The 20887-nt window shown below is 39.7% G+C and overlaps 1 protein-coding gene across 7 annotated transcripts in view; it reads left to right on the top strand.

The window, feature by feature from the left end:
* Positions 1–20887, top strand: part of LOC120722083 (focal adhesion kinase 1-like) — a 62217-nt gene that overhangs the window by 10725 nt on the left and 30605 nt on the right. For 2 of the 7 annotated variants that reach the window (XM_040012862.1, XM_040012859.1), the window contains exons 1-15: positions 9–4796; positions 9041–9321; positions 9420–9586; positions 12431–12518; positions 12763–12842; positions 13039–13101; positions 13216–13270; positions 13631–13771; positions 14149–14226; positions 16304–16411; positions 17006–17123; positions 17541–17571; positions 17982–18052; positions 18449–18466; positions 19043–19099. In XM_040012862.1, coding sequence (XP_039868796.1) covers positions 4724–4796; positions 9041–9321; positions 9420–9586; positions 12431–12518; positions 12763–12842; positions 13039–13101; positions 13216–13270; positions 13631–13771; positions 14149–14226; positions 16304–16411; positions 17006–17123; positions 17541–17571; positions 17982–18052; positions 18449–18466; positions 19043–19099 — 1429 coding nt within the window. In that variant the 5' untranslated portion in view covers positions 9–4723. Of the gene's footprint in view, positions 1–7; positions 4797–9040; positions 9322–9419; positions 9587–12430; positions 12519–12762; positions 12843–13038; positions 13102–13215; positions 13271–13630; positions 13772–14148; positions 14227–16303; positions 16412–17005; positions 17124–17540; positions 17572–17981; positions 18053–18448; positions 18467–19042; positions 19100–20887 lie in introns of those variants that run through there. The other 5 variants (XM_040012858.1, XM_040012856.1, XM_040012855.1 and 2 more) reach the window with 4 other exon arrangements.

The following is a 20887-nucleotide window of genomic DNA, read 5'->3' as shown; positions in this document are numbered from 1 at the left end:
TTGAGTTTAATTGAGTTTAGGAATCAATTCTGTGAAAGTAAAAAAAAAAAAAAGTAATATCAAGGTATTGTCAAATTTCCTAGATGTGTATTTTTTTAAATACATACTCATGTTCTATCAAAAAAAGTAAAATCGTGGAGCCCTTTCTTTATTAACTTTCTAGCTTTTTATTTCACAAACTGGTGAGCAAATTAGTGTTTGTCGCCCTGCTCAGCTGTGATGTAGCATATGCTGCTGGAAAAACTATGACATGATTTGTAAATTACTCCAAACATCTTTTTCTGTTCTGTAGAAGATATTTTCATACTGGTGTATGTTGGTAAGGATTTACCATTATTTGGCTAAAATATATCAGCAGGCTTTATTTTAAACATTGTTTAAATCATGTAAAATATTTAAAGCCAGTATGAACAATGCAGGCTAATATGTGAAGTATACAGTACATGAATGGTTATATCAGCTTTATTTTGAATATACTTTCCTTTTGCAACCTTTTTGTTGAATAAAAGTGGATATTGTACATAGTTTGGTTTAGAGCACTTGTACAGAGGTGCTGTTCTGCTTTTTCCTTTTTATTTTTAAATCAGATGTTATTTGATATTATCCCAGACTTAAACAAGGCCAGTGTTACTGCACAACGGAGCGGTTTGAAGTTGAGCGGAATAATTTTAAAGGTATAGATGAGACATTTTATAGCCCTTAGCACCAGTATCTCTCCATAGCTGTTGCTAGGTAACTGTTGATCCTACTGTATGTCTACAGGCAGGATGCTGAATATTCTGAGCTGAGAAAGACTAAAACAAAATTTACATTTCTTAACTCTGGGAGTTCTCTAATGCCAAAGTTGAAGTTAGCACAAACCTGTAATCACATGAAGCTTCCTCAGTTTGCTGGAAAACGACAACAATAAACCATCCAGCGTGCAGACTGGCAGAATGTAACCTTTGTGGCTGATAATGGCACAGGGTAAACTCCCTCTATAACACCTTTTGGACACAGTTTCTGTCCTGTAACAGTCAAATAGTGATATGATGCAAAAAACATAAAACAGAAAGATCCCGAGTCATTTCTTTGCAGTAGCAGCATTACACTTTCTCCTCTCTGTTTGCACAGCATGTATCCAGAGCCAAGTTTTAGAAATGCACTCACCGGCCACTGCATTAGTTACGCACACATTGCTAGTGCTGGCTAGGACCATAGATTCAACAAGGTGCTGGAAACATTCCTCTGAGATTTTGGTTCATAATGGCGCAGTGGCTGCAGACATCTATGGTGTGAATATCCCATTCTAGTACATCTCAACGGTACTCTATTGGGTTAAGATCTGGTGACTGTGGTGGCCAGTGAACTTCTGTTATGGAGAAATCAGTTTGAGATGATTTGAGCTTTGTGATGTCTTAATCTGAGGAAGCAGCCATCAGAAGATGGGTACACTGTGGTCATAAAGGGATGCACATGGTCAGCAGCAATTCTCAGGTCGGATGTGGTTTTTAAACATTGCTCAGTTGGTACGACAAACATTACTGTGCACCACAACCAGCAGCCTGAACCTGTGATACACGGCAGGATGGATGTCTGCTTTTATGCTGGGTACGCCAAATTTTGACCTAGCCGTCTGAATATTGCATCAAAAATAGAGGCTCGTCAGTTCAGACAATTCTTTTTCCATTATTCTGTTATTTAATTTGGTGAGCGAGAGTGAATTGTAGCTTCAGTTTCCTGTTCTTAGCTGATACGAGTGGCATTCGATGTGGGCTTCCTCTTCCATCCTGGTGCACAGTTTGAACTTCATAGCCTCTGTTGACATTACATTAATTAAGAGTCTTAATCAGGTATACCTAATAAAGTGGTGGTAACTGTGATGGTCTGAAAAGTGGATACACGTATGTCAAAAAGACAAAATAAGTTCGCGAATTTATTGTAATAATTTTATTTTCTGAATATTAAACACAAAAAGTTGCCTTTTTGATATATACGCACAATTAACTAACTAAAAATGTTTGTGCTATTCTATTTGGTTTACTTTTTGAAGTAGACATCCTAGCATTTAAACACGTTTTCTGTGTGGCTGGGCATACTCGGTGAGTAATTGCTTGCAGCGCTTAGCCACTAGAAGCTTAGCTGTAAAGCATTCACAACATCTTGTGCGCTGTCACATTAGAGGGATTGAATGTTGGAGTGCTCTGCTGCCAGTGAAGCTCGCAGGCTGCAGGAGCAGGTGAAGTATGTGTGGAGAGGAGGAGAGCGTGGACAGAGGGCAGTGTAGACCTGAGGGCTGCAGAGTCAAAAGGGGGAGGGATGGTGTAGAGAAATGTAGACAAACAAATGTCGTAAGTGGTAGGAGAGTGGAATGTGTGTTTTCAGTGGCTAATCACTAATCTTGGTAAAACCGTGTGTGTGTGTGTGTGTGTGTGTGTGACAGGTTTGTGTGTTCATATGAATTGTTTATTAAAGTCACCGGGTCCTTTTTAGCATTCTGTCCAATCAGCTCACCTACTTTCCACTGCATCAAGTCTCATTTACAATGTTTATATCTATCTTTCTTCCTGCTTCTCTTCCGTGTGCCCCCCCCCCTCTGCCTTACACACACGCACACCTCTGCAAACACACCAACATCCCCCTCCCCTCCATGGTTGTGCCTGTTAGCAATCCGAGCAGCTTTTTCGCAGCGTGGTCGCAGCAGCTTAAACCTAAAACACAGCAGAGGAGAAACACTTGGCTCACAGACGCGCACTCTCACTTTTTGCTGACACTCACATGCAGTCACTTTGATTTCATATTTCCTATGCATTTCGCTCTCGCTCTCTCTCGCTCTCTCAGACGCGCACACACACATATGGGAACTCTAATACACCCTTTTTGGCTTACATTCAGTCTGATCTTCATGCTTTTCGGTGCACTCATTTTGACTCCCTAAAGATTTTGCTGGATGAGCAGTCTGTGTGTGCGCGTGCGTGTGTTTGGGTGTATCTGTGTATGTCTGAGAGGTTGGAAGTTATGTTGTAACTGCTCTCGCTTCTCTTCCGCCGCCACAGAAGAAAGACTAAGCAACACGCCACTGCCTGACTTCGAAATGGATTTACAGCATCAAACCTGCTCTTGCTAAATATTTTTTCCTTTTTTTAGTCCTGCTTCCATCCTGCTCTTCTTTTTTTCTTTTCTTCATTCACTTATGTCCCGCTCTAGCGTCAGATACCTGCTCTGACCTGGTTAACTCCTGCTGGCTCTGAGCATTGTGGGAAAGCTTTGGAGGACGTGAGGCTCAGCTTCTCCCTGAGGTTTCTCTGCTTCTCTTTCATCATTCCGCTCGCTTCATTTCTTCTCTTTTTCTCCATCTCAAAATGTTCTTTTCCACTCATCTTTAATTCTAACTGTATCTCATTTTTCTAATTTTTATTTCTTTCAGCTTTATGTCTTTGCTCTTTCTTTATCCCCCTTGCTTCAGTCACTCTTATTTTCCTCTCCCTCACTAGGCTCATTTTCTGTGCCCTACATTTTTGTGTCTTTTTCACTGATGCCTGTTTCTCTGGTCTCCTTGCTGTGATCTGCATTGCCATCCCCTCTGGACAGCATTGTGGATTTACAGAACAGAACTGCTACCTTCCTTTGGAAAATGATCGCTTGATGTGATTTTATGGAGTCCTACGTATCCAGTGAGCGCTGTCACTTTTATTTTGTATCCTGGAAATTTGACGTGTAATGCCAAACCCCGGTGGCTGAAGATTTATGGCTGCAGGAAAGAAACCTTTGAGTTTATTATCAAGGATTGATATATTGGATCACTAACTCCCTACCGATGACCTGAATTTGATATTTTGTGGGAATTTATTGGCCTACAAGATGGCCTAATAGGGAAGGAAATCATCAGTCATGAGAATCTTTTTCTGGAAGCTTCCAGTGAAGTGTCCTTGAGCAAATTACTGAATTATCTCTACCCTCAGAGGCTCAGTCTCCTTGGGGTGAAAGAGCTTCCTGACAGAGGATCGTTACATATTACGTTGCAAAATTTTCTGTGTGAAAGGACATGGCCAGAGTCAGACCGGCTGATTACTAAGACCAGGAATCCAAGTTGATGACTCCTGAAGTGGAGTAATGTTTCAAAAAGCTGTGGAGAAATGAGTTGCAGTCTTGTGATTGGAGCTTGGATTTTCTCACCAAATATTAGGCATGAAATATTTATAAATTAGATTATTATCCACAAGAAGCCCTGATGGACCTCTGTGTCAGTATTATTTAAAAGCTATTGGATCTTCTCTATCAGCTGCACTTTTAGTCTAATGTAGTGACTGCTACAGCATAGACAGCAAGCCAGCCAGTGTTTTCTCTGTTTGATGTGTCGTCAGTGCAAAAGATATTTGACACTCTTTATTTCCTCCTATTAGTTTATTTCCTTTACTGGCATTACTTTCAATTCTGGGATGCTAATTGATTTTTTTTTTTTTTACTACGATATATATTTTTTTTACAATCAATAAGCTTTTTACCAAAAAGACTCCAGTCACCAGTACAACAAATTCCCACTGTTTTTCACATCTTGTTGATTTTTTTTTTTTTAAAACGGGTGTCTTCAGATTTATCTACCTGGAATCTTTTTTTTTTTAAATTGTTGCATAAAGCCCAATGAGGAATTGCCCCTAGTCATAGGCTCTATGCTGTTTGTAGGGCCCAGTAGTTTTGTCTGGGCCCCGTGGCCACACCTGGAATTGCTCCCCCTACAGTACAAATGGAGAGCAGCGGCTGCATCCCTCTCTGCTGGACCAAGGGGGTGTGCATTTATGCACAGCACCCCTTACCAAGTAGGTATTAAGAAGCATCAGTAGAGAAATTGGAGATGTATACTATGCATTGTCTAGTTAGTACTTTCTGCTGTTTATTTCACTTAATTTTCGCTCTTTATGACTATAACATTAAATCCATAATAATTGGTGATGCAGTATCAACTATTCTTGAAGGCAGTGCACTGTTCTTTCATTAGGTGCATATATGGTAAATGATTGTGTTTGCCAGTGGATATAGGTATCCTGAACAAGATGAATTGTACTTTTCATCACGCTGAGCTTTGGGTGTTTTCACAGTATGCTACAGGCATAATGATCTGTACTGTTTCTATTTGCTGTCAGAATTTGTTACATGTCAGGTCCAGTTGCAACAATGGCTGAACTTAACTTAGTTAGTTGCCGATGCTGTCTAATGAGAGTGTATGTCAGTCCATGTTTACAGCACTTGAGTCAAACCTCGGTTGCTGTATTTGTACTTGCAAGACACAACAAGTTGCTCCTGATGCACTGATTGGAGTGTGAGTGTTAGATAGAAACAGATTAAAAAACATGCTTATGTGAATGAGACATGTTGTATAAAGTGCTTTGAGTGTTAAAGTAGTATATATGGTTGCTTTTTTGTCAGTATTAAACTGTTGAAATATTTGCAACTAATGTTTAGCCTTCACACGTCTGCTCCTCAGTCTAATATAGATTATGCGTATCCTTTGAAGTAGCGAGAGAAATACGTGGAGAGGGGGGAAGCAGAGGAAATTGAAGATGAGAGGGAGGAAGGAGGAGAGGTGGTTCAATAGGACAGGAGGATCAAATGGACTTGTGAAGGCAGTGGCTAAAAGGTCTGTAAGTATGTGAGAAGGGAGAAGGGATGTGTTTAAGAGGATGAGAAGAAAAGAGCAGATGAAGAGTGAAAGCATGGGGAAAGAAGCTTTTGGGAGTTTTGATACATGAGAAATGGAAGTAAACGGAAAAAATTGTGACATTTTCAGAATGATAGGCTTGATGTGAGAGATGTGAACAAGTGAGGAGGAAGAAAAGAGAAAGGCAATGGTACAGAGATGGCGATGGCAAGCCACTGCTGCCAAGCCTCTGCTTCCCCAGGGTTGTGCTAACCCCAGTAACCCAGATACCCGTTAGAAAAGGAGATAAACCATCCTCCAGCTGCTGCTGCTGTGGGACTGAGCTCAACTCCAGCCTTCTGTGGTTCAACAGGCTTACTGTCAGTCAGTGGAGCCCCACTGAGAGCGCGGGCAGTGGGTCTGGAAGCTGCCCGCACCCCTCCTGGCTGTCTACTTGGCCTAGTTGATTTGATTCATGTCTTCACGCTTGTGTGTGTGTGGGAGGGCTTGCATGTGGGAATTTAGTGCAATTGCACTGAGCAGAGATTGGTGGAAATGAGAGATGATGTCATTTACCTTATGTTGTGTAGGGCACCTATTTTAAAACAGTTATTAATTTGCATTTAGAGCCATACGTGTTATAAAGTGCCCTAATTGTCACTGAGTGAGTGTGTATGTATATACGTGTGTGTGTGTGCATGCGTGTGCTAATATAATTATTGTAACAATACATTATAGTATTTTTTTCCAACCTATCGTGCATTATATACGTCTTCTCATACTAAATTTCCTACTTACATGTGATGTAAGAGTATGAGGATTATAAAGTGGCTGTATGTCTGCACTGAAATGAAGGTATGCTTACTTCTCTAACAGGATTTAGCAAAGCTGTATGTAGTATTTAGGTTATCGGTGCATGCAGGTGATTTTTGCTCCTGTGTTTTATGTGTTACGATGCTCGAATACTTAATATCTAATCTGACTACCGGCTGACCAAGTGAAAGCAGCAGACCGCAGACTTTGGTTTGTGATTCTGTAGCTAAAATGCTGCAGTTGCTTACATGTAAAAATAATTCGCAGTCAAAATAATGCCCCCAATACATTTTTTAACATGTCCCTCTGAGACAAGGCATGAAAGCTGGAGCTAGTGCTGTTAAAACAACTGAAGATAATCTGGGCAGCTGCATCTGCAACTCTTTCTGCGCTCACAGTCTGTACAGGGGTTTGCACTAAGAGTGTTTTTAGTGTATATTTACCACAACTAAAAATACAAAAGACATTGCTTTGCTCACCCAGTTACACAATATCCAACCAAAGGGGAAAGAAAAAACCCCAGCAAACCATTCTAATGTGATTTCAGTCAGTGAACATGCACAGTAAACTAAACTGAGAAGATTCATATGCAAAAAGCATTTCATGAGCAATGTCAGCAAATGGTTTGTCATACCTGTACTTTAAAGTGCTGGGTTGATACTTTACAAGGAATGGTTCAGAAAGCCTGGAATTTTGAAGCATAAAGCAGAGCTGATTTGCATATATCGCCTTATGAAACTTGAAATTTCAGCTGCTGTCAGAGTAACAGTGGAGGGATTATAAATGTTCTTTGCTGCAAAAACTCACTAATATATTTATTATGTGCAACGAAATGTTTTACCTTTAACTTATCTCATCAAATAAATTCAGCAGTTATTGAAAAGAAGGTGGTATTATTAATGGGATTATTGAGGATTGTGACAGGCCCTGCAATAATCCTAATACCAGAAGTAAAATTATAATTGGATGATGACAGTAAGAGGGGCATTTATAATCTAATCTACTAATCTACTTTATTCGTGTCTTGAGGATTTGTTGGTTGACCATTTCACACTGACCTATATGTATTACAAGGACACAATGAGCATTTTCGCTATTCAGAATATAACCTCGTACAGCATGATGTAATCTAGGTAGCATATCAGTTTTGGGACTTCTTTGGTCACTGAAAGGTTGATTTTAATACCACCAATATGGAAAGAATGTGTGAAAAAGAAAATACAGCAATCTTCTGAGCGAACAGAGGTTATCCTTGAGCAAATAAAGCCCCTATCATTGAAAAACGATTTTTAAAAAACACAAATTTTAACACAAAAAAGCCAATTTTCTTTAGCTGTGGTAAACCCTGGATTCACAGTGAGGGAAGAATAAATGTTTCTATCCAGCTGCAGGTCAAACAGGTTAAAAGTGCTGAAACGTCTTGCATCTCCATCATTCAGTCTCCATAAGTCTGTCTCTGCTTCGGTTCTTATCGATAGGAAATAATCTGCCTGTGATCCAGCATCTGGTAGATGTTAATGATACAGATCACTTTCACATTTTGTCAAAGATTACACTTTAAATACTGGAAATGAGCCGTGAAGTAATTTTGATTCGCACCACTTGTGCCTAATTTGCTGCCACATGATAGCCAGAAATCACAGTCAGCTGAAAGCAGTCCTTGCAGTGGTGATGACTCGACAAAACCCTGCGGGGATGTCCAGGAAGTGAGAGTGTGACACAGGAAGCATCGGGGGTGGGGGTGTCATGCACAAAAATACAGTCGAACGAGAAACAAATCAGCAACTAATAAAAAAGGATATTGGGTGAAAGAAGAGTGAGAGACAATAACTTGTTTACATTTGTTTATTAGACAAGCCAGCATTTTTATTGTAGCCTGGTTTATTACTGTCTGCCTCCTTTTGATAGTAAAGTTTATTATTGTGCTCATATTGTCATTTTGAATTTGGAAACAGGGAAATCTGCATTGTGATATTCTGTGATTTATATATTGGTATCAGGGCAGCTATTGTTAACTTTGGATAAATCTATAGTTAAAATCCTTGAAAAACATCTTTTTTTCTAATGTTTGTCATTAGAAATGGGACTTAAGGAAAAATGATGGTTACTGTCAGGATCGTGATCGTGTAGAATGAGCTGTCAATGCTGAGATATTGAAACTCAAATTGGTGCACCACTACTTGAGAAAGCTTCTGTAAAATGAACCAAAGCCATTTTTAGCTGGCACCAGTTTTTTCAGAACAGTTTAATTATCCTCATACAGCTTTTAGATTTTAAGAAACACCACAATAGAGACAGCAGCTTAGCATAGACTCCATCCATGCTATGCTGCAGGTGGGACTGAATGACCAAGCCACTTGCAGTCAGTCAGTCTAAAAGCTGTCCTCTATAGCTGCCTAATTTCCCCCTGGTTGAGAATTTTTTTTAGTAGAAATGTTTATGTGAAGAACTGTGACTTCATTAGCTCCAACTCTAAATCCAAATTCCAAAGTTTCCTTTTCATTTAATGTGTGCAGTGCTTTCTTCATTCATATGATAACCGACTTCATTTTAAATCAGAATACCAGTTGATTTGAGTACCGGGTCCTTACTGTGTTGCTGTCTTCTTTTCAGAATATGATGGCCAGTTAGCCCTAGCAGGAGCATCTGAGTCAGGCATGGCATCGTCTTCCTACTTGGAACCCAACATCAACCACCCGTCCGCGGGTGGTTGCGGGGTTAAATCCCGGTCTGGAATGTCCGGTGTACCCAGCACCAGTGGCTCTGCTGGAGGTCTAGAGAGACCCCCGGGCTCCATGGACCGCGTTCTTAAGATCTTCCATTACTTTGAGACAAACAGCGAACCATGTACATGGGCTAGCAATATCAGGCACGGAGATGCTACAGACGTCAGGGTAACGTGCACACGTTTCTTACCTGCATAGTTCGGTATTGTTGTTATTTCCCTGATTTTCGCTTTTCTTTTTCTTCATCCAACCATTTGTTTCCACAGGGTGTAATCCAGAAGATAGCAGAGATCCACAAACTGCGCTGTGTTGCCTCTTTAGGTCTCCGCCTGACCCACTTGCGCTCGGACGCTCTCCATTGGTTACACCCTGATTTGGGTGTGTCTCATGTGAGGGAGAAATATGAAAAACAGCACCCGCAAGAAGAGTGGAGGTAAAACTATGAGATTCTGTGTTTTGTGCTTAGCTCCCACTGCTCATTCGGACTATTCTAACTTTTTTTTTTTTAACAAATACTATAGAGTAAAATTTACATATACATAAGCAAGAGCCAGACCATTTTACTAATTTTATTTATTTTTGGCCTTTATTCAATAGAGACAGTGTAGATAGACAGGAAAGCAGGGAGGGAGAGAGAGGGCAAGACAAATGCAGCAGGTCGGACTCAAACCCAGGCCTACTGCTTTGCAGCCACACAGCATATGGTCACCTGCCCACCCACTGAGGATGGTGCTCCATGGTGGATCAATATCTAACAGTGCTTTTCTTCAGTCATCTTTCCATGAACACCACTGGTTGAAATGGAGCTTCAAACCATGACAGAGCTTTAAACATGTTTCACTGGTTGGCTGTAAACAGTCACTGTTATACCTCTCTCCTCATCTCATCTGTACATACTGACAACAAATTTGGATTCATCACTTCATATGATAATTGCCGCTGATTTTCAGTTGAGATGTGTCAAGTCTTTAGTTTCTTAAGGAAATGCTTTCAGATATTGTTCATTTGCTTCTTTTGGCATTCACTTTTCCCGTTTCCTCAAATTTTTTTAAGGGCAAACTGCACACCGTGCTAAGACATTCAGAGTTTGTTAACAACGTAACTGCTTGAATCCGCTCCAGTTTCTATTCAGCAGCTCTGCTCAGAGCAGTGTGATGACACATTTCTAAGTTAACCCAAGCATGTTTTTTTCTGCATAACGTTTAGTATTTATCTATCCATATAGTACAGCCTGTACAGTGACTCCAATATACCTGTGATTGACCAGTAATGTCAGTCTTGCATGAGGATATATTGATCAATGGATACCTAAAGTAGCACCAGTACTCACTTGTGGTTGAAAGTATCTCTGTTGTTTAAGCTTGTCTATAAATATGCATAGGTTTAATAAGTAGCTACCTTCCTTCTTTAATGTTGTGATAATGTCAGAAACCAAAGTAAAATGACACCACCTCGTCTCTGACGGGAGTTATTGCAATAAATAGCTGCAACTGACTGCTGCAAACACATGGGCTCCATTAAATCACTTAATGGTTTCAATAAACTAGGCACTGCACCTTAAAATCACTATTTAAACTACTTATACAAGCAGTAAAAAAGGAAAAACTTAACTTAAATTGGGCTGTTAAAGGTGAATTTGTTGCATGCAGTGAGGATATGTTTTTGGCACTCGTGGTTTCCTAGTATTATATTAAAATGAATAAAGTCTTATTCTTCTCATTTATTTGATGCACCTGCCTAACATTTTGGTCTCTGTGTCGCTGCTTATTTGAGGGCATCTCTGTCCATTATAGCCTGGATTCAAACTATGCTGGTGCTGGGTGGATGATGTAGATATTGTTACTAACTCTCCCTAAGACTCAGTCCTTTGTCCTGCTGTGATGTGTTACACCCACTCATTAAATTTAAATGAATTCAACAAGAACGAGTTGTTCACACTGCTGACATACAGCAGAGGAGCTCCGCCAGTTGTTGCAGTTCTGCCTTGGAGGGCGGCAGAGCTGCAAGCCCACAGGAGTTTCTGCTGCCGAGCTATTGTTAGAACAGCAGCAGTGGCCCAGGGGATCAACCGACTATCTCACTCCTTTCTCACTCCCTGTGCGATTTATCTCATTCTCTCTCTTACATTCAGTCACTGTTCACTCTCATCCTTCACATCGTTCCCCTCTTTTCTATTAAACACACCATTTTATCTCCTCTGTCATATTCCCTTTTTGTTATAGAACAATCATGTTTTATTCATTCAGTCCTCAGCCTTGATTTTCTTTGCTACCTAACCACAGTCCTGTAACATCAGAGCAGTTTGGAGCTCATTACTCTCCTGACCCACTTCTCTCCCCTGTAGTCACTGCAATATGTCACTCATTAGATAATATATCACTATAAACAATGATGGCCCATCTGGGTGCTTCTGTGACATAGCTATTGGCAAGTGTAACTGCAGGAAGCTCATTATTCTTTATGGTCATACGAGTCCACGAGACATAATGTAGTGAGTACAGAAGGCTACATATTTCAAATTTGAGACTCAGTTTTAAGCACATGTTGGCAAACAGCCATCCTGTTGAAGTGATGGAGACTGAGAAAAGCAAGCAAGCTACCAGATGCATCAGTGCTGCTTTGTCACTGACATATACTTTAACCTCTCCATCTTCACAGAAAGCAGAATTTCTAATTCAAAAAGCTCTATCATCAGGCAATACTCAAGTTCATTTTGATGGCATAAAACATAATGCAAAATAATGCATTTTTTTTTTTTGATATTTCTGCATTATCCCTGAAAAAAATCTTCAGATTCTTTGAAAGCCCATTGATGAATATAACAGTTGTAATTAACTTCACCGTAAGGTACATTATAAAACGTTGGTGTTTATCAGTTAGTAAAACCACAGCAATTTCCAAGTCAACAGATATTAGTCAGTTAGAGACAAACCGCTGTTAAATTGCTAGCCTCAATCTGTCACAGTAGATGTCATGTGACATGTTAAGTTCCTCATTTTTAAAATTTTAAACTGTATGCTTTGAAATCAGTGCGTCTTTTTAATCAAGTAATATCGCTTTAATGATCTTGTAGTTTGTCCAGACACACTTTATTTATTTTTTTTAAGTGTGTGTGTGTGTGTGTGTGTGTGTGTGAGTGTGTGTGAGAGAGAGCTTATTCCTTCTGTTTTTAGTCCTCAGGCAACTATTGAGCTTGGATACTGCACATTTTTGATTATGAGTTTGTGCATGTGTGTGTGTATTTGGTATTTGGTAACATTGTTGCTGTCTTTCTCAGGTATGAGTTGCGGATACGGTACTTTCCTAAAGGTTATCTCAGCCATTTTTCTGAAGACAAACCTTCTCTCAACTACCTCTATCACCAGGTGAGGCCACACAACAGGATACTGAATGAAAGAAAACTAGTCTGGTTTTCTTAAGTGACTTCTGTCATTTATTGTCTTCTGTATGATTGCCTCATTTCTGCTATGTCCAAATGAGGCAGACATGCCTTTAAATCATTTAAAAAGATGCTCGTCGTATCTAATATGTATTCTGTTATTAGACATTTCCAGTCCTTAGCTCATTATATTTATTAAAAATCTGCTGCCACACCATGTGTCTCTCCAGGTAAAGAGTGATTACATGCAACACATAGCTGACCAGGTGGATCAAGATGTTGCACTGAAACTGGGCTGTTTGGAAATAAGGTGAGAACGCGCTCAGCAGACACACACACACATTACAGGTGTTTTGGTATTTGATACACTTCAAACCACAATGAACTTGAGTGTGTCACGTGTGTTTGCTAAATCTGTCTAAATCCCATATGTAGTAGTTGTCCTGAATACTTGAGGCTAGTTGTTGATCCTGTTCATATGTTAATCTTTTCTGTGAATTATATAGGCGGTTCTTCAGAGAGATGCCAGGCAACGCCCTGGATAAGAAATCAAACTACGAGCTACTAGAGTAAGATTGTGTTATGTCATGTCATGCTGTCTTGAGTGTATGCTTCCAAAAAAATTTCATTTTGAGGTAAATTAGTCCAAAGAAAAATGTTGTGGCACTATTCTTTCATTTCAGGAAAGATGTTGGTTTGAGAAGGTTTTTCCCCAAAAGCCTCCTTGACTCCCTTAAGGTGAGATTAAACTAATATAATAATCTGAACCCACTTAGTGACTAACTGTCTACCCACTTCCTGGTAACAATGGTGTCAAAGCACAAATTGCATCTGACTCCTGCTTTGTGTATCGGCTGAGTTAGAGCTGACAGGCTGTTTGGGTGACTGGCAGGGAAACAAACCCGATGACTGAAAGGACATTTGGCTAAATGTCTGATCAGTCAGATTGTCTGGAATTAAGTTAAACTTCCTGTTGTCACTCACAGTGGGGCCTGTCAGTTGTGTGCTGTGCTTTTCTTGGCTTGTTCTCAGCTGTTTCCCAGAAAGCCCTTACTCTTTTAAGTGTTTTGTCCTTCCCCTTTTCTCTCTCTCTATCAGCCGAAGGCTCTTCGTAAGCAGATCCAGCAGACCTTTAAGCAGTTTGCTAACCTCAATGATGAACAGAGCATCCACAAGTTCTTTGAGATACTTTCTCCCATCTACCGCTTCGACAAGGAGTGCTTCAAATGCGCTTTAGGGGTAGGACTCTCGGTACATTGAGATAATGTTACATGTAAAGATCAATAATGACATGTTTTAATGTATTAGCCATACACTGAAATATAACCAAAGTCATGAGGTGGGAGGCTAGAGCTTCTTTATCATGCACGGGGTAGTGTTCACTTTCACAGTTACTTATTTCAGGTTTTGCAGAGTCAGTATTTCTTCTTATTACTTTATTTTCTGCAGCAGTTACTTTAACTTCAAACCTAACTCTGTTATAAATGCCATTAGACATCAAAAACAAAGGAGTATATTAGAGCTTTTATAAAATTTGTGTAAGTACATGATGTGATGAAATATGAGCTATGTGTCAAAATTTACATTTCTGCACTGTGTCTCTCCTCCCCCTCTAGTCTAGCTGGGTAATATCAGTAGAGTTAGCTATCGGACCAGAGGAAGGAATCAGCTACCTCACAGATAAGGGCTCAACGGTGAGTGTACACACAGACAACTCACCACAGAAAGTTAGCATTACTTCTGTATTTTTCCTGCCTCTTTAGAAGGCTTCCAGCACATCTGTGTACTGCTGTATGCCTTAGGTGTAAGGTCACAGTAACAGTTCACCATACTGCCCTCTACTGGTTTGCCTCCTTTCTTTCATTCTTTTCTCATCTCCTCACTTGTCCAAGTTAGAATAGGTCGGAAAAGACAGTTAGATTGGAAAAAGCTGGGAAACAGCATGCAGATCACAGTTGGATTAGGAAAACAGAACAGTTTTCAGCATTGGGTTAAGTATCTTGCTCAAGGACATGATTATGGTAGCCGGGGAATTGATCCACCAACCTTCCAGTTGGTAGATGACTTGCTCTACCTCTAGCTGTAATAACATTACTAACTGTTATTGGCAGTAAGTAAAAATATAGGCAGTCATTGAAGAATATATAACTAATGAAAATGTATTTTTAAAAAGCACCAATCTGAGACCACAAGTGAAGATTTAACTTTAATATGTTTTTTTAAAAAAAATAAATCATAAATGATCAACTTCACATTTTAAGCAAAAAGTTTATTTACACTTCTTTTGCTTTAATGACTTGATGCTTTCTGGCTAATGTGGACTCAAGGTCGTCCAATTCTATTATTTTAAGAAGTTCTTGTCTCTCTCAGAACCCCTTAAATTATTAATGGGGTTGAGGTCACACGCTGAAAATGTCTGTTTGTTTTGAAACCAGAAGGTTTAGCATATCTCTGAGGAATGGAGTGCCGCTTCGCCCTGTTCACAGGGTAGTCAGTAAAACACCCTCAAAGTTGAATTTTGACACTCTGTGGTGTTTTTCTCTATATTTTTGTTTGCTTTAGCACCAATGTTTTTATATTTAGCTAAAACTAAACTAAGAACTAAAACTGGCATTCTAGTTAACAAAGATAAAAACAACAATAAACTTTTCAAAAACAACCTAATATTTTTTTGTTAGTGGGAAAACTGAAATAAAATAAAAATATAGAAACAATAGACTTAGTTTTAGTCCTTGTTAATTTGTTATTACAACTTGTCTTGAGCCTTTAATGGACACGTTTATTGAGACTTTGGATATTTTCAAAAAGTTATGTCTTTTCATTTTAATACCTATACTGATATTCCTAAATCCTACCTCTGGTGTGTTCTATACATACAGTAATATTTAAAATAAGACTGTTAAAACAGTGAAACTAAAACTAAACTAAACAAACAATCAACTGAAACTAAACTACAGACAGAAAGTCAAAGCTTAATAAAAATAGTAACCAATTAGAAAATACACAACTATAATAACTCTCTTCAGCACATCCTTACTACACCATGCCTTCATGTAAGTAGGCCTACGCTGTGCAGCTAAAGTGAGGTACTGCAGTCATGTCAAACGTTTGATTATTGAGTAAATACTGTAGGAGTTTTTCCAATGCCAAACCAAGCGTTTGTTGTGTTTCCCCTCCTGAGAAACGGTTTATAGACCTCAACTCGTGCAGATGAGAAGCGATCCAGATAATCTTCTTTCTGCACTACTCCTCTGACTGGAGTCTTGCATTTTTTTTAATATTTTAAAGGCAGTGTCTGTTATGAAGTTGCTTTTCTATCTGTCAGTGAACCAAACTTGATGTATTGATCTTCTGATGTTGTGGTCACTTTGCCTGTACTTTGGATACAGCTGATAAAGTTTCTGTAAAGTGTTTTAGAGTGCTGTGCACAGCCTCCTTAGAGACCTTCTGTCTAGACATGGTTTGACGCTGAGAAAGCTCCTCTTTGCTTATTGCAGCAGTCATATTTCTGACGTTTTCACTTAGTTCACATGCCACGTGTTTCACTGATGCTGTGCTTTGTAGTAAGCAATGTTAGAAACTTGAGGTAGACAATACAATCCAGTGCTACAAGCTGACTGACATCCATTTTCATTTTTGCTTGAAACGTTACAGGATATAATGCAGAATAATTTCTTATAATTCTTATGCTTTAAATATCATCTAAAGATTCTTTTTGACTACTTCTTCCAGATGTATTTAATGACTGTGACTCTGCCTTTGTCTCTGCAGCCCACACACTTAGCTAACTTTAATCAGGTGCAGTCCATCCAGTACTCTGCTTTGGACGAGAAGGACAGGAAAGGCATGCTGCAGCTGAACGTGGCCGGAGCTCCTGAGGTAAAAACACACACCCTGTATACTCTTCACCTGGCTCTCTGTGTGTGTTACAATGTGAAATATAACCTATTGCTGTTTAAATTTGACTTACACCTATTTGTATGCGTTTCCTCTCAAACATGTGGCTCATGTACATTCTCACTGAAAATGCATACAGTGCAAAGTCTCTGTGCCAATAAGTGGATGTTGTTTTCCTGCTTGTGTTGGCTGCTGATGAAATCACACTTGTCACAGAGATTATTTGCATCCAGCTGATGAATGCTAATGTCACTGTTTACTTTATAAAATAGACTGTGTATAGAATTACTTAAACATAATAGTTCAAGTTATATTAAAACGCATGAAAAACTAGGTGAGCTGCAGGAAAAAGGAGAGGAGCCTGAGTTTCATATTGACTGTGTGTTTGCAGCAGGCTTACAGAAAACGTGTCACTGCCACAGTATTGGAGCAGGGATATGTGTCTATATGGGACTGTATGTGTGTGTGCACGCACTAATAGGAAGCCTTCTTCCTAATAAAGCCCTCGTTGTGTCACTGTGAAGCAGCTCTCTGTCCCGTTCTTACACTAATCCTTCTGTGGGTGTGTGTGTATAGCCCCTCACTGTCACTACAGCATTGCTGACTACGGCAGAAAACATGGCCGACTTGATTGACGGTTACTGTCGGCTCGTCTCCTCAGTTACTCACTCCTTCATCGTCAGGGTCCACAAAGGTATGACGTTCAGCTGTGCAGATTTTATATTATAGTCTAATGTTTCACTTTTTTGTTGTTGTTGTTTGTTTGGGTTTTGTTTGTTTGTTTGTTTGTAGCTTTGTAGCGGTAAGATTGTGCAAAGATGATGATTGTGGTCATGTTTCTATTGTTTCTATCCTAACAGTAGCTTAAAACAAAAAAGCAAACGCTGTAAATAGTACCGCATTGAAATCGCTGTCAAGTCATCTCTCAGACTGAGGTGGAGTCTTGATTGTGACTAGTGAGGCTTTATGCTTGTCGCTTTGATTAACCAGATGGTGTCTGGCTAGTGTTTCATAAAAATAGCTATGGCTACAAAGAAATTGTGAAATCGTAGCTCTAGCATGAAGTCAGTCTGCTCTGTGACCAATTAAATTGTGGATTTTGTCTCTGCAGAGGGAGACAGAGCTCTGCCATCTATACCAAAGTAAGTCTGCTAATTTGTTTTATGCTCGTTCAGGGCTGTGTTAAGTGAAAACAAGCCATCTTCTTCCTTCTTTTACCAGTGGAGCCTGTTATCTTTTCTTTGATTGATTGGGTGGTTATTATGGGTTTCACGCATTTTGTTATGACTCTGAAACTAAAGTGAGCATAAACATGTCTCAAATCCATGGATTCTTGAATTGCTTATAAGGTAAATATAATATTCTCTGTAAACTTTAGGAACTTTTTTGGTTTTTAATGTTTGACACTTGGAGAAGCACACATGACAGGATGTGGGAGGAATCTCCGTTTTCCTCGTTGCGCCGCTGTCTTCGTAGCTGCAAATAGCAGCTCATTCTGTCTTAAGACAATGTGAGCCAAATCCCCAAAATAATTCTCTTCTCTCTGGTCCAGAGTTTCAAACCATGAGAAGCGGATGGAAAAGCGGATGGACGGAGTACGAACTCGAGCAGTTTGCGTCTCAGGTATAAACCCCCCCCCGTCGTGTTTCCTCTTGCTAGCCAGTCCATTTCTCCTCTGTCACTGTGCTTCTCTGTCCTCTGCTCTAAATGTCATGAATGACAGTGACGGCTAAGAGTTAGATAAAGGGTTCACAGATATGTGTGCGAGTGCTGTTACCACATAAAGCCTCATCTGTGTGCGCAGTGAAGAGTCCTTGTCTGGCCAGATGTCTTGGTGGAGAGCTTTAGTCACTGTCACTCTGTCTCTGCTCAGGCTGTCGACTGACTTCAGATTCATTCACGTGTACTTAAAACGACATTTTAAAAAAGACCTTTTAGAACCATTAACGGTAAAACTAATGCTTCTCTCCATGTTTCTCCCCCGGTGTTTGTGTTTCATGCTGCTTGTGGCTTCTGCAGGTCACATTAGTGGCGATGGTAAACTACATTTTCTTTAAACCTCCTTCATTAGTAACAGTGGAATTCCTGCTCTGTATCTTCATTAAGGCTGCCGTATGTGTGGAGAATATCTCTCTAACTCTCTCTGTCCCTGCTCGACTCTGTATTAGTTCTCTCCATGACTAAACCTGTTTTTCTCCAGCTTGTTTCTCTGGAAAGAAAGAATATTTCCATCCCTCCCCTTTCCTCTCCTCTCTCTCCCTCTCTATTGTTCCGTGTCGCTCCTTGTGTGAGGCCACACTGTAGTACACGAACGTTTCAGTTGTTGTGCATGTGTTTGGAGTCGGGTATGGTGACGGGCTTTTGGCAAGGTAGTTCTTTCTGATCATGGTGTTTCTCTTAATGTTGCAAATTGCAGTCTCGGTGAAGGTGTGCTCACTGGACTCAGTTATTTAGTGATGTTGGAAGGTCTTAGACATGGTGGCATGTTATACAGTTAAATCATTGATACCGAGAACTTTGTAGTGATTTTTAGATGCAAGCTTGTCATCAGCTCAGAACTTGTTGATTTGTTCTCGGCTCTTTTTCTCATCCTGATTTTTCTTTGCTCTGCAGAAACAGACGACTATGCTGAGATCATAGACGAGGAGGACACCTACACCATGCCTTCGAGTAAGTAGACATACGCTGATACACATACCCATAACTGTTGTGGGCAGCTAAAGTGACAAGTGGCGAGGCAGTGATAGCTGTTTGTGTCTGCGCTATCAGTGGACCGTGTCAGACTTGTATCAGAGGCATTTTATAGAGGGACTTTGTTTACACTCTGTCTACTTCACCGTTTCTTTTTGTTGATTTCATTATAGATGAAGATTAAAAGCCATGAACAGGCATGTTGTCTGAGTGTGGTGGCATTTTAGATGAATTTTGGAGTTAAATTTGGATGAGATTAGAGTCAGGAACCTCTTTATGGAAGAAACACGTTCACTTGTGAAAATCTTTGTATTTTATTTAATTTGTCTTGGTATACGGTACTGTGCAAAAGTCTTGAGCCACCCCTTCATTTGTATATACTGTGATTTGAAACTGGAAAATGGGAGCGGTGATTTATTGAAACATGCATACATGGAAATACAAGTTTTCAGATGGTGCTGTATGGTGAAAAAGACTCTAGCAATACTGGGTGCTAATGTAGTTCAGGATGACCATATATTCTGCAAGGCTGAATACAGGATTCTTCCTCGTCTTCTCTGTCTGCTTTCCTGTCTACTCTTCACTACTACACTATCTCGAAAAAATCAACAGCAATTCACATTTGGATTCATCGCTCCATCAGACCTGTTGTCACAGATTTTCAGTCAGTTTTCTGAGTAATTTGGCGTACCTCACCCTTATCTCTGTTTCCCTTAAGAATCTTTAAGGCATCCTTCCACTGACACCATTTCTCATGAGGCTTCAACTCAAGGGTCTCATGGATCTCTGAGGTTCTTTGCTTGCTTTCTTAAAAAACTGCTCATTAGCTGCATATGCTTAGGCCACTTCTTTTGTCATCAACTTGTCCAGTTTCCTCAAATTTTTTGAAGTCACACTGCACACCATGCCAATATATGCACAGTTTCTGGCTAACAGCTCTCTTTTTTTATATACCTCTCAAACTGTGTTATCGTTCAACTATCGTTCATCAATTCAACTAATAAAATGGGAACAAATTTTGTGTTTTTGTAATAGATCAAGTTGTGTTTTTGTGTAAACACAACACTGGCTCATCCCTTTAGTTGGGTGCCTTTTTATGCTTGAATCATTCATAGGTCAGACCTTCAAAAAGCCTGGAGAACTAATGCCCACAATTTAATAAAATAAAATAAAGTAAATAAAAAATAAATAAATCACCCAGACAAGAAAGTCTGGATCATTGGAAGCACAATATAAAGAAAAAATGGGTAGCTCAAGACGTTTGCACAATATTTTATTCTTAAATAGTTTACCCAGCACCTGAAATTAAATCAAGTCACCTTGCAGACCTGATGTAAAGATTCCTTTGTTTGACATCATTTTAAAGCATGAATTTGAGTGCAGTTAGATATGTTCCAAGAGGTTTTTGATCTGGTCAGACTCCTGTGCTAATGATCACATTTTCCGTGGTCACATGCAGTAATATTATTTAAAAGGGGGAAGCCACTTCGACCATATTCTGTGTGTATTTTTACACTCGCAGTCTATATTTATTTTCACGAGTTCCCACAAGATTTGGCAAGAGCCGCAGCTTCCTCAGATTCTTTTGACGTATTATGCGCGCATTGTCTGCATTTTTAGTGAACATTTACAAATGACTGATTCCTCCCGTGATAGCGCTCAGTGTGAAAGGCTGGTAATATTTTTAGGATGAGACATCAGCGTAGGCATTTGTCTGGCCTTGTGTGTCATACATGGAGGCTGAACAGTTCTTTGCATTAATTAAAA

The sequence above is a fragment of the Simochromis diagramma genome, unplaced genomic scaffold (genome assembly GCF_900408965.1).
Source record: "Simochromis diagramma unplaced genomic scaffold, fSimDia1.1 OVJJ01000618.1, whole genome shotgun sequence".
NCBI lineage: Eukaryota > Metazoa > Chordata > Actinopteri > Cichliformes > Cichlidae > Simochromis > Simochromis diagramma.
This window is presented reverse-complemented; position numbering and strand designations above follow the sequence as displayed.